Source organism: Stegostoma tigrinum, chromosome 10 (genome assembly GCF_030684315.1).
Source record: "Stegostoma tigrinum isolate sSteTig4 chromosome 10, sSteTig4.hap1, whole genome shotgun sequence".
NCBI classification, from domain to species: Eukaryota; Metazoa; Chordata; class Chondrichthyes; order Orectolobiformes; family Stegostomatidae; genus Stegostoma; species Stegostoma tigrinum.
In genome coordinates this window covers 14,263,184-14,277,023 of record NC_081363.1, presented here as the reverse complement: position 1 = coordinate 14,277,023, position 13,840 = coordinate 14,263,184, and the positions used below count along the sequence as shown (strand labels likewise).

The window sequence follows — 13,840 nt, the reverse complement described above, 5'->3', positions numbered from 1 at the left end:
TTCTCGCCCTAGTTACCTATTTGAAAAATCCCTCTGGATTCTCTGGAATCCAATTTGCCAAAGCTATCTGATGTCCTATTCTTGCCCGCCTGGACCTCCCTCTTAAGTGTACTCCTACCTCCTTTATATACTCTTCTAGGAATTCACTCAGTTGCTGCTGTCTATACCTGACATGCTTCCTCCTTTTTCTTGACCAAAACCTCAATTTCTGCAGTCATCCGACATTCCCTACACCCACCTGCCTTGTCTTTCACCCTAATAGGAACATACTTTCTCTGGACTCTCGTTGTCTCAGTTTTGAAGACTTTTCATTTTTCCATGTTTGGGGGGTGACATGAGTCAACGTGCTTTTGCATGAGGGAAAATATCTTTCTCAAATTTGATTTGAGTTTTCTTTTGAATAAGTTACCAAGTAGATTGTTGAGGCCACCAGAATAGACGTTATTCGCTTGGACTTCAGTAAAGCCTTTGACAGTGTTCCGCATGTTAGACTAATTAGTAAAGTTAGGTCGTTGCGGTTCGTTGCCTCTCCAAGCTGGTTTATTGTGCCACAGACATTTCATTACTCTGCCAACCACCCGCAACATCCACAACCTGAGCTACAAATCTAAGAATCGTAGAATCCCTGCAGGTTGAAAACAGGCCCTTCCGCTCAACACGTCCACACTGACCCTCTGAGCATCCCACCCAGACCCATCTTCCTATAACCCACCTCATCTAGACAACCCCTGAACACCATGAGCAATTTAGCACAGCCAATCCAGCTAACCTTCACATCTTTGCACTGTGGGAGAAAACCGGAGCACCTAGAGGAAACCCACGCAGACGCTGGGAGAATATGCAAACTCCACACCGACAGTTGCCAGAAGGTAGAATCGAACCCAGGTCCCAGGCACTGTGGGGCAGCAGTGCTAACCATTGAGCCACCGTACTGCCTTACTTAAAATCTATTCTCAAAACCTTAGAAAGTTAGGTCATATGGAACTGAGGGTGAGCTTGCCAACTGGATACAAAATTCGCTAAATGAGTCTCATTGAGTGTAGTTGGACTTGAGTGTTTAATGTTGCAGATTCTTTTCATATTTTGAATAAATTTGCTCAGTGAGTGCGGGCGTACCATTATGCGTATCCAGTACTGATGATCTAGCAGCCCAGCAGGCATTTTGAGGTCAGGAGAAGGGAAGGCAGCTGGTGTTTTTAAAAAAAAGCCTGTACCATTGGATTCATGATTTTTTTTTGAAAAATTCATGATTTTCAAAAAAAAACTTTGGACTGTGGCGGTAAACTGGAGCACCCCAGAGGAAGCCCACGCAGACACGGGGAGAATGTGCAAACTCCACACAGGCAGCTGCCAAAGGCTGGAATTGAACCCAGGTCCCTGGTGCTGTGAGGCTGCAGTGTTATCCACTGTGCTTTCCTATGTTCTGTACCCCATTGAACCATGGCCTTCAGATCCTCTCCTGAGTATTATCTCCCTAGTTTTTTGTTTAATATAACAATTCAATTCATTCACGTGAAATGAGCACTACTGGTTGCTCTAGCTTGCATTTCCCACCCCTAATCGTCCAGAGAGCAGTTAAAAATTCAGCCATATTGCTGTGCCTGTGGAGTCACATGCAGACCAAGCCAAGTAGGGATGGCAGATTTCCTTCCCTAAAGGATGTTCATGAACCACACGGGTTACATGGTTGCCATTAAGCCAGCTTTTTATTCCAGTTATATTGAATTCAAATTTCATCACCTGCTCTGGTGGGTTTTGAACATGTGTTGAACAGGGGCTGTGGATTACTAGTCCAGTGACATTGCCACTACATCACCAGCTCGGCCCTTCACCCATCTTCACGTGTCCTTGTTCACTTTTTGTCTGCATCCCCTTCCCATCCTTTTTAGTATCCAACCTGTGTTGTGGAAGAGCCTAAAATGGGTAAGTATTGAGGAGTCTATGATATTACATAGGTTTGACAGAGGAATAGCTTTGGATTTCAAAGCACGTTGCTGCCATTTCTATCAGCACCTCAACCCTGCAAACGCGTTCCCCTAACTCTTGTGGACTCCTGATTTTGTAATTGTTCCCTCATTGGTGGCTGTGCTTTCTGTTGCCCTAAGCTTGAAGTTCTGGAACAACTTCCCCAACAGGTCAGCACATCTCTAAGTTTGTTTTCCTCCCTTAAGACATTACTTCAATCCTTCCTCTTTGGCCAAGCTTTTGGTGACCTAACCTAATAGCCATTTGGCCCAACAAGTCCACACCAACACTCAGAAGAACATCCCACCCTGCATTTCCCATGGTTAATCCACCTCACATACACATTGGGACACCTACAGGCAATTTAGCATGGTCAGTCCCCCTAACCTACACATCTTTGGAATGTGGGAGGAAACTGGAGCACCAGAGGAAATCCATGCAGACGCACATAGAATGTGCAAATTCCACATGGACAGTCGCCCAAGTTTGGAATTGAACCCAGGTCCCCAGTGCTAACTGCTGAGCCACTGTACCATCCCATTTAGTTTTTATGCCTTTAGCATTTGTTTTATAAATCTCCTGTGAAATTCCTTGAGACACTTCATTAAGTTTAGGTGCTATGTAAATTTTAAAGTTGCTCTTGAAATGTAACTGTGTTTAAAGGTTATATTGGTTTAAAGTGGTGCTTCAGGATCCCTCTCTAAATCTGGCACCAGATGTTCACCAGGAACTTTTTTGAGGGAACAGAGTCCTGGCTGGAGGGAGGGCTACCAAATGCATTCTTCTTGCGCTTCAACGTGAGTTCTGAATGGAAAAGTAACTGTGCTAATCTTCTTGGATTTGTTTTTCTCATTAGGAATTCGGTGGTGAAGACACGTCAGACTTGTTCCTGGAGGAGAGGGAAACAGCTCTGCGCCAGGCCCAGGAGGAAAAGAGAAAGCTGCAAATGACTGTTCCTGGGATCTTAAACCCACATGAAATAGCAGAGGAGATGTGTGATTGAACAAATTCCAAGTGTTACCAGAAGGAAAGGATGGGGAAAGGGAGGGTGGGTGGGTGGGGGTGAGAAATGAAATGAGGTAAAGACAGCGAGTGAATGTGTGTGATTGGGACAGCAAATGGAACAAATCCTTCATTGGTTTGATGTGATGGGACTTCTTAAAAATTGAAATTCCAGCCTGTATGTTTTGTTTCCTTGCAATTATCTCAGGAGAGAGTTTTGTATTGTTAGAGAAAGCTCTACTGTTTTTCATTTTCCCTGCCCGGGATAAAGTTGTATTTCTGATTCATGAACCTGTTGACAACTAAACCTGCAACCAGTATTCCACCTTTGGGTCGTGTGGTGTTGTACAACTTGAGCTAGTTCAACAATTTAAACCATGATGTAGAAATTCTTGAAACATTCTCTAGTTCAGTTTTTATATTAAACCCAGCCTGGGTTAGCTTCACAAAATTGGTCTCTGCAGAATGCTTTAAAAGTCGCAGTGTTTTGTGAAGATTGAGGCAAAATGCAAAATTTCCCTGTGCTCAGATTGAATCTGGTTGGTGGTTCGGGCGATGCTTCCGTTGACCTGAATGAATGCATGGTATTTGGTTGAAAGAGAGGCTGAGGGCATACACTTTGTTCTTTTATAAACTGCTCATGTTAACTATTTATGCTGTAATATTCTCTGTGGTTTCTAGCTCGCCTTTGTATCTTGGCAGGGTTCATTGCAGTAGTATTCTGTGGAAGTTTCAAAAGGTGATGGGTTGGATTTGACTAGGGTAATAGTTTGCTGGTATGAAAACAGGCATTCTGTTTGGGTGACGGGGAGGTTTGGAAACTTTTTTTTAATGAATGTTACCACTCCCGGTTTTTGAGTAACATTCTGTTTGCCAAAATTGCAGTTCATCGTGCAAAATGTTTGCGTGTGCCTGCATGGAATGTTTGGGGCACTTGTCCACATCGTTATTGGGGTGGGGGGGTGGGGGGGGGGGTGCGGGGATGGGGGGAGAAAGTCTAGTTTATAAAAGGGCCAACTTGAGTTAGCCTGAAAGCGCAGTGTTGGATCTTTGTCTTACCTACTGTGTTTTCCCCAAGAAACTTTACTCAGGATTGCCATATCATAGAGTTCCTTCCTTTTTTATACAGATTGACTGATTTGTGTGAAATCCCTTAGCCCATAAATACTGAATGAATTTAAAGGCTTTTTATTCAAAAAATAAATTGTGACAATCATACGAACCAGGAGCAGAAGTAGAAAGTTCTGGCCCTGAAGCATGCTCCACCATTTAATAGGTCACAGCTGTTCCATGCCCCCGCCACACTCTCCATCTGACCTGTGTGTGAACACCGTAGCCATGAATTTGAATTCCACCCACCCCATGAAGCTGAATTTGCTTTGGATTTTTAAAATCAAATCTGGTTAGAGATTTATGGAGTCATTGGGTGCCATTTGCTACTTTGTTCTGGGCAGAAGATGAAGAGCTTGATGTTTCTGGAAACTTTTGTTTGTTAGCTTCCGAGTAACAGAGGTCTGGGTGGAGGGAATTCGTGACTGGGTCTAAAAGTGGGACCTTGCACACTTTACTTTGGTCACAATTTATCTCCTCTGTCTTTAACCTTGATCTCTTGGTTGAATGAGCGCATTTGAAAGGTATCAGAGTGGAACCCTCATCCTCTCCTCACCACCACCACCACATCAAACCCCAGAAGTTGCTGTTTATATCGTGGCCATTCAACCAGCGTGGTCTGTGTTCTAACAGTGCAGTCTGACTGAAAAGTTTGGATAATCCACAGTGTTTTCATGCTATCAAATGTGCTGCAACCTGTCACCTTGAATTGCTCAGCAAAGGTTGTGAACACGGGGTGGGTTCAGATTGCAGGGGTGTACCATCAAGTAAGTGGTGGGGGAAGGGGGTGGGCTGGGAGGCCAGGGAAGACTTAATTTGAGAAACCAAACTCTCGTGTCATTTTACAGCCTGTGCCAGCTGCACTTACGCCACCCAAACCTCACTCCTCCAGCATTGAATCATTGAGCAGTTTATTTTCTATGTCATTTGAGTTTTGTTTTGTCTTAGTTTGCCCTCGGTCCTTCTGCTCCAACCCTCAAAGAAATAACTAAGGGAAGCTTAGTTTGTGTTGCCCATTATTAAAGGAAAATCTCTTAAGTGGTGTCTGGTCTACTTTTGATTTAAACTTTACGAGTAAGGTGTGAATTGCTTGTTGAAGGAAGAATAGTGCCATGCTTTCTGAGATTGTAATGTAGCCCACACGATCGAAACAGCTGGAATTATTTTCTCGTAGCATAACTGCATTAAGGGAGAGGATGTTTCATGATCGATTCTTCTTTCAACTCCCCATTTTACCTAAAATCACCATTTCACCAGCTATCTCTGCTTGCTCTTCTAGGTATTTCACCTGGGCTGTGTCAAAAATATCAGAAGTTTCCCCACACTCTGGGTCACAGACATATGGAATAAATGTAGTGCTTTTTGTGGAGTGGATTCTAGATCTAGGTTTATTTTGTAAAGCTGGTATCCTTGTCTGCATTCAAAAGAAAAATTACTCAAAGCTGATAAATACAGAAATGATGATTTTATTCAGATGCAGCTGCTCTAGTCGCAATACTAAGACACCTGTGCTAAATGCACACACCACTTCCATGCAAAATTTTAATCACTCCAAAAATTACTTAAATTTAGCCCTAAAATGTCTGCAGCTGCATTCTATATCGGCATGCAAGTAACTTTTTTGACTCGTAATTTTTCTGTGACTACACTTTTTAATCTAAATTAATTTGATAATCAGTTTGAGATATTGCTTTTGTTTAGTGTAGGCCTGCTTGAGAGAAAGATGGCTAATTTCATTTTAAAGTATCACTCCATTCCCTATGTCCTGTGTCACATTCAAGCTGTGCCAGTGAAGACGAGAGGATTAATTTTATTGTTTGGCTGTCACAGGAACATGAGCTTTCTTAGTTTTTGCCCGCAGTGTGTCTTGTACTTGCATACAGCGAGATAGTATTGTCCACCTAGTATGTGTGCATGTACATTTTTGTTCTCTTGTATGTGTCTAGTTATGTTTAATGCTTCGAGGAGGTGATTATTGACTGCTGTCTCTTTTCGGTACTTGTACAGAAAGTCTTGTTTAAGAACCTGTAATTTTGTTGATTTACACTGTATTACAAATGTTTTATTCGATTGAATTTGTAGCAGGAAATTGGAAGCAACCTGCATCCTCCTGCAAAAGTCAAGTACCTCCCTCACTTTGTTCAAAAATCTGTACAGCCTGTAATTAAGATGCCTAGAACAGAAATGTTATTTTTGTAATAAGATTTTAGTTAAATTAGATGGTAGTTATTGGTGAGTGTGTCATGCAGTGTATCTTGCATTTTTGTATTTTTATTTTTAAACTGACTTGTACTCTAACCTGCGATTTGTTTAACATATAAATATGCTACTTTTTGTTTTAAACTATTCAGTTTTTCCTCCATGAGGAGTCACCCAAATACAGAAGGACCTCTGTTTTTAAACTTTTTTTTAATATAAAAGTGTGTGCCACTGTGTATGCTTTGAGAAGAGCATGTGTGATTGCATGTGTGTTTTTATGTACACTTCTTATATTTTGGTGCATTTTTAAAAAAAGAACGTGACGAGCAATGCAAATGATTCCTCGGATAGATGCTGTTGTTGGCAATCAAGATTTCAATTTCTACAGGCTTGCATTAATTTTAGCAACACCTCTTGCTTCCACAGCTCAGTATTGGGTTTGTATGGACTGGTTAGTTTCTAGTTAGAGACACATTCTCTTGACTTTTTGCTTAGTTATTTTAATTGGACTTTCTTGGGTGTGGGGAAAGGGTAGAAAATAATTTCTGGTTTTATTTTCTGTATCAGTAAACGGGTGACAGCTACGGATAGTTAAGGGAATCTCATCTCATTATAACCAAGGCGTGTTACTAATTAGTCTGGGTTGGAGATGTACGCTTTCTAGTCTCCTTGTACTGCTTTAAAGACAGACATTAGTCCACCTTTTCTTTGAGTTTTTGTAGGAGCATTATATGCAGATTTGATATATGGAGAGTGTAGGTTATATCTTATGTATTTTTAAATAGAACATGATTTTAGAAATTGCTATTCAGTGTTGATGAGAGCCAGCTGTGGCATGTTTCCAGTGGACTCTGTGGAGTTGATGGCTTCATTCAGAGATGTTATTCAGCAGTAGACCTTGCATGATTGTAAATGACTGGATATAATGTAGAAGTCTGTATGAAGCTGCACCATTCAAATTATCAACCTTAAAATTGATCTTCTAAAAATGAAAAATAGTAAACAAATCTGTTATCAGACTAGTTTTATGCAACATGTGGAGATGTTCACTTCTAGTAGTTTTAAAATCTTGAGATTTTGGCCTAAGGTTAGAAACATAAAAAATAGGAGCAGGAGTGGGCTATTTGGCCCCTTTTTGCTTTTAGCATGTTCCATCATTTCAGTATGGTCATGTCTGATATCCAACTCAATTCCCTGTTCCTGCTTTCTCCGCACATCCTTTTGACCCTGCAGTCCTAACAGCTATAATGTAACTTCTTCTTAAAAACATTCACTGTTTTGTTTGGCCTCAGCTGCTTTCTGTGGCACAGAATTCCACAGGCTCACTGCTCTCTGGTAGGACAAATTTCTCCTCATCTCGGCCCTTAAATGGCCTACCCTGTATCCTTGAAACATCACCCCTAATTCTGAACTATCTTGGTCATCGTCAACATGCTTCCTGCATTTTGCCCACCTACTCTTATTAGAATTTTGTAGGTTTCTGAGTTCCCCGTCTCCCTCTCCCAAATTATTCTTGACTCCAGTGCGCATATTTTTAAATCAACTGCCTGTTCAACGTCAGTCCCTGTCTCATCCCAGGAGTCAGATTCACACCTTCCATAGCCAGTAACTCCAACAAGGTGGTGAAAATTGCACACGTTTGTGCGAATGTAATCTCACTAGGGCCCTTGTGCAGTTGCAGCAAACCATGCTCGTTGTACTCAAATTCTCTCACTATGAAGGCCTACATACCATTTCCCACTTTCACTGCTTGCTGCACCTGCATGTTTACTTTAGCAACTGGTATAAAACGACACTTCCCCCTTTATCTATTGTATTCAGATTTAGTGACTGTCATTGTTAAAACAAGCTCCATTGAATGGAAAACCAGTGTCTTGGTGATTTGAAACTACGTTAGTGTTGTGTTGAGAGAGCTAAAAGGTGGTGGTGGAGGGTGGGGGTACATGGAGAGAGATGGGCAGATAAGCTTATACGCTGGAACCTACAAGTGTATTAGATAGTGACATTTACCTAGGAGGAAAAGCATTCACTCAGCCAGGAAGTCTTCAGTTCCTTCTTTCCTCTGTACCTTTACCACCCAAATGCAAAATTCACATGTATTCTAAATAGTTCCAGAGCTCCTTGCCTTCACTGTTCCATCTGGGATTCAGTATATTAATCACTTTATCCCAAGATTTATCATTTTAAGATTGTGGACATTTCAGTTAATGGTTAACAATTTGGCCCATCGAGATTTGTCAGCAGTGTGAGTTTAATCCCTTTTAATTCCCTTCTCCTTTTGACCAGCTTTGCAGTACTTTTCCATAAATTGTATGGTGCTGTAAGATGCACTCATTGTTGTTATCTGTGAACCATGACCACATGCTAACAAATGAACATCGCTGAAAACAGAAGTCTGTTGAAACTTGTTAATCTTGCACTCAAGACAACTGAAAGCATACAAAATTGTAAACGAAGGCAATTGTAGGAGAAAACGGTACTGATTGATTTTTGGCTGAGATTGGTCATGGAATATTTCCTGTTGCTTTCGCATTGGCAGTGCCTTTGCCCCTTGCCCAATCAGTATCTGTTTTCTTTGTGGTATAAATTGTGACAGTTTTGGCTGCTTTGAGTCTGTCTCGATGAGTGCAAGATAAAAAAGCTTCAACTTTTTGTTTAGGTTCTGAGGTACTGAAGGATTAATTTAACCTCTCCTTCAGTCTGAGATGTTTTACTGTCTTGGAATACACTGGCCAGCGTAGTGTATAATTAAAGTGTGGGAAGGGAATGAGAGATGTTTAGTTCTTATTTGTATGGATCAGAAGGTTTTTTTTTGTTGAGCAGAAACTAACCTTAACTTCTGATACTTTAGTCAAATCAATAAACTTGCATGTTTTATTGGTGCAGTTTTACTGTCTAAAAACTGCTTGTTGATTCATGCAGGAGAGGATTGCATTTCAATTGCTTATATTCAAAATTTGAGCATTTTTAAGATTAATTATTAAGTCGTTTATCTAGTTTCTAAACGTGTTCAATTTTGTTTTTAAGATTTACTGTTAGTGGTGGAGTATCTTTGAGAACAGGGATGTTGTCGTTTTAATCTTTTCCAGTAATATATTGAGTAGATGTGTGAAGACACCGTGTGATTATTCATTAATGCTTTACTTTTTTTTGAAGTGCACGTTATTTTCCGCAGCAATTGTACAAATCTTTGAGCCTTTTCCAGCTTGTGTGAATTAGTGCGTGCAGACATGCTGCTCCCTTCAACTTCTAAACTATTTGGATCTGCTTCTATACCTGTGTATGTGTTAAATGAGTACACAAGAGGAGAAGCTTCCTGATGCATTTACATGCCATTTAGTTTGGATGATACCCAACAGAGAAAATCTAGTGGTTCATTTCTGGAAGTTCTTTCCCCACTTTTTGCTCTCCATTACAATGCTACAAGAATGAGAGTATTGTTTCAATTTTGAATTGCCCCAGGTAGTCATTTTAATAGGGAACAAAGTAACAGCCTGAATTTGAGCTGGGTTTTGTTTGCGGCTGTCAGCGTAATGGGTATTTTGTTTTGTTTTGTAAGTGCATGACAGTTGAACAAAGAGGCTGATCTGTGCATCCTACATTTAAAAGTTGCAGTTCTACACATTTATTTATGTCCTTAATTGTACAGAACAAGAAATGCATTCTTGATTCCAAATCTTAATAATTGGAAAAGTTGTATTAACACTCTGTGTAGACCAGAAAAGCAGATTTCCCCTCTGTTATTCTGAATAAATACAACATTGTCCTTCAGTAGGGATTCAAACCCTTCAGTGATTTATTGCTTTAATTACAGTATTTTCAATATTATACCATTTTTGTACTTTTTAAGGGATGAGTTTTATGCAGTGTATACTCCATTTTAAATTGTATTATTACTGTAACTGGTCATGATTTTGTTTTCCTGTTTTTGGTCTAGTTCAACTGCATCAGAATTAGCTGAAAGATTGGGGTGATATGTAATTGGCTAGCTTTCAGCCTGTTAGAGATGGCTTCTCAAGGTCCACTGTTTGGGGAGGGCTTCCCTTTTCTGGATGAAAGGAAGTGACTGTGTAAACGTCAACTTTACTGTGGCAGAGACCATATACTTTTTGGACTGTTTGCTTTTATTAAGATGTTAGCGTGGTATGGTGTTATTGGGATTCTGACTTGGAATTGCTGACAGTGATGTGAAGAAGCTGGTGTCATGTAATGAAAAGCACAGAATGAGCAAAGTTCATTACTTTGGCTCTGGAATGGAGGGAATTCAATGTGATTTATTCTGTCTTTTTTTTTCTCAGCGATTCATCTCCAAATTAATCCTGTTCTTCAGCTGCAACTAGTGTCCCTCCCCTTTTGACAGAGAAAGCATAAACTAATAATCATCCCTCTACCTTCACTGACATACATGGTTAACATCAAGTTTAAACTAATCATTTGAAGGTGGACAACTTTTCAGGGCCCACTTTAATACATTAAACTATATGGATGGGGGGACACACCCAAACACCCTCTTGAAACAATTCCCTTTTTGTCAGAATTGCAGTCAAAGCATTATTGCCCATTCAAGCAGGGTGTATATTGTAGACTGACTAGAGAGAGGGACCAATTCCTTTAATAGCTATTATTTTTACATGAAATTGCTACCAAAAATATTTTAAAAGGTGCTGGCAGTGTACTGTCAGCGATCATAAAACTTTAACATTTTTGACAAGTTAATAATAGACCAACTTTGTTTTTCAAGTTTAAGAAAAGGTTCAGTCTTGTCTTTCTCTCTCAACCATCCTAATTGATTAGTAACCTGTGTGCATTGGCAAGTGTATCTTTGTGTTTCATGAAAATACTGATGCCTGGATTTTTTTTAGAAAACTTCTGTAGCTGACTTTAACTGTCTGGTTGTAGTAGTTAGAAACTTAACTGCCATTTTAAGGATCCATTGTGTGTGTGTGTGTGTGTGTGTGCGTGTGTGTGTGTGCGCGCGCATGCATGAGAGAGATTCTTTCATCCCTGGTATTCTATTTGGAAACAGTATGATCAGTGGAACATACAATGTATAGTCCGCACTGAGCTTGGTTGACTGTAACTAAGATCTTTCAATGCTGATTTGTGAAGAGCATCATCTAAATCTTTTGGAAGCAATGGCTAGCATTCTTTAATTGGAGTGCTTGATTGTACCTTTTTATGTATAAATATTCTGTCCCATATCTGGGACTAAAATATTAAAAAAAACTGCCTTAAGTCAACTGCTCCTCTTGTCATCTTTTCATATGTTATGTTCCTGAGGTTGGATGGCATGATCACAATACCAAGTGAGGAGCATGTGAAATGTGAGAAACGGCCCTGTTTGTACACAGCAGTGTTTTGTGAGGAGATGGTCAGCTAATGTATGTAGTGACACTGACTGAAGGAGAATGTTGAAACCGTTTTGGGGGTGCATTTCCTTGTTTTTGTTCAAACATGGTCAGTGTTAGGGCCCCTTCACTGCTTGTAATAAGGAAAGGGTGCCACTCCCTTGGTACTATGCTGAACAGTGCTTGTCCAGATTTTTATGCTATCAGAGTTGAGGTTGATGCCCTGGTCTGTCATAACTAGTGCTACTTCATTATCATGTTTCAAATCCTCATGCCCTAGGTACTGACCATAAGGAGTTGGCACAATGTTATTAGAAGAAAGGCTCTGCTGACATATTGGCCTCTTTGCAAAACTTCATTTAATAACCTAAATTGAGACCTTAAGATGAAGGAACAGAATTAGGTCATTTGGCCCATTTGAGTCTGCTCTGCGATTTGGCTGATATGTTTCTTGACCCCATTCTGTTGCTTTCTCCTTATAACCCTTGATCTCCTGACTAATGAAAAACCTATCTATAGCTATCTCTGTCTTAAATGCGCTCAACTTGGCCTCCATGATTCTTGTGCAGCAATGAGTTCTGTAGATTAACCACCCTCTGGCTGAAGAAATTGCTCCTCATCTCGATTGTAAAGGGTTGTCCCTCCACTCTGAAATATTTCAATGTGAAGTCCTTTGAGTAAAGGCATTGGGAAGTCATGTTGAAGTTATACAGGACTTTGGTGAGGCCTCTTCTGGAATACTGTGTCCAGTTCTGGTCACCCAGTTATCGGAAGGATATCATCAAGCTGGAGAGAAATCAAAAGAAATTTACAAGGATGTTGCCAGGTATGGAAGGTTTGAGTTATAAAGAAAGGCTGGGACTTTTTCATTGGAACACAGAAGGTTGAGGGGTGACCTTGTACAAGTTTACAAACTAAAGAGGGTATAGATAAGGTGAACAGGTATCTTCTCCCAGGGGTGGGAGATTAAGACTAGTGGGCATATTTTTAAGATGAGATGAGGCATATTTTTAATAAAGGATATGAGGGTTAAGTATTTTGACACAGTTTGTGGAATAAACTTCGAGGAAGTGGTGGATGTGGGTACAGTCACAACACTTAAAAGACATTTAGATTAGTACATGAATAAGAAATGTTTGCAGGGATATGGGTCAAGTGTCGGCAGGTGGGACTAATTTAGTTTGGAGATTATGTTTGGCATGGACAGGGTCTGCTTCCATGCTGTATGACTCAATGAATCTATGACTATAAATGGGTGTGAAAACCTATCTGGTTCCTTGCTAATTTTCAGGAAGGAAATGTGAAATTGGAGGCAAGTATGCAGGGGACACAATCTGCAGAGGGATATAGGTTAAGTGAGTGGGCAAAGGTCTGGTAGATGGAAATGGAATATGATGTTGGTAAATATGAGGTCATCCATTTTGGCAGGAATAACATCAAAATGGGTTATTATAAGTGGTGAAGAATTTTTGCTGTGCGGAGGGATCTGGGCATCCTTGTGCATGAATCACAAAAATTGATTTGTAGGTGCAGCAGGTAATTTAAAAAGGCAAACCGAACACTGTCCTTCATTGTTAGAAGAATAGACCTTAAAATCAGGGAGGTTGAACTGCATCTGTACAGGGCACTAGTGAGGCTGCAACTGTGGTACACAGGAGTACTCTGTAGAGCTTTGGCCTTAATTGAAAAAGGATTTACTGACACTGGAGGGGTTGCAGAAGAGGTTCTCTAGGTTGATTCCAGCATTGAGAGGGTTGGCATATGAGGAGATTGAGTAGACCAGGACTATACTCATTAGAATTTATGACCGGTATTGTGGTTGGTTGGGTCGTTGGACCTATGCCTCAACCCTCTTTACCTTTTAATGGCCAAATGTATGAACAGATCAACGAGACCCCCAAGGGATCACTTATCTCCAGAGTAATAGTTGAAGCAGTGATGCAGAGACTTCGACTAATCCAGTTGAAGCTGTGGATCTGATACGTGGATGACACCTTTGTATTAAACTGACCAAACCAGAGGAGACACAAACAGCTATCGTTCCTGGAAAGCAACACACACTGACCATATCTTGAATTTCAACAGCAACCACCCTAATGCCCACAAATGAAGTTGTATGAACAACTGGGTCAAATGATGCCTATTACATGAACGACAACAGGAAGATACTGCATGCCCTAACACACATCGTGCTACCATACATCAAGAACACATCT

At 40.5% G+C, this 13,840-nt stretch overlaps 1 protein-coding gene across 4 annotated transcripts in view; it reads left to right on the top strand.

Moving 5' to 3' along the window:
* The window catches only part of LOC125455953 (exportin-1-like), a 77,068-nt gene extending 74,066 nt beyond the window's left edge, over positions 1-3,002 (top strand). For all 4 annotated transcript variants that reach the window (XM_059649022.1, XM_048538549.2, XM_048538550.2 and 1 more), the window contains one exon: positions 2,822-3,002. In XM_059649022.1, coding sequence (XP_059505005.1) covers positions 2,822-2,968 — 147 coding nt within the window. In that variant the 3' untranslated portion in view covers positions 2,969-3,002. The remainder of the gene's footprint in view (positions 1-2,821) is intronic.
* Positions 3,003-13,840: the final 10,838 nt, after the last annotated feature.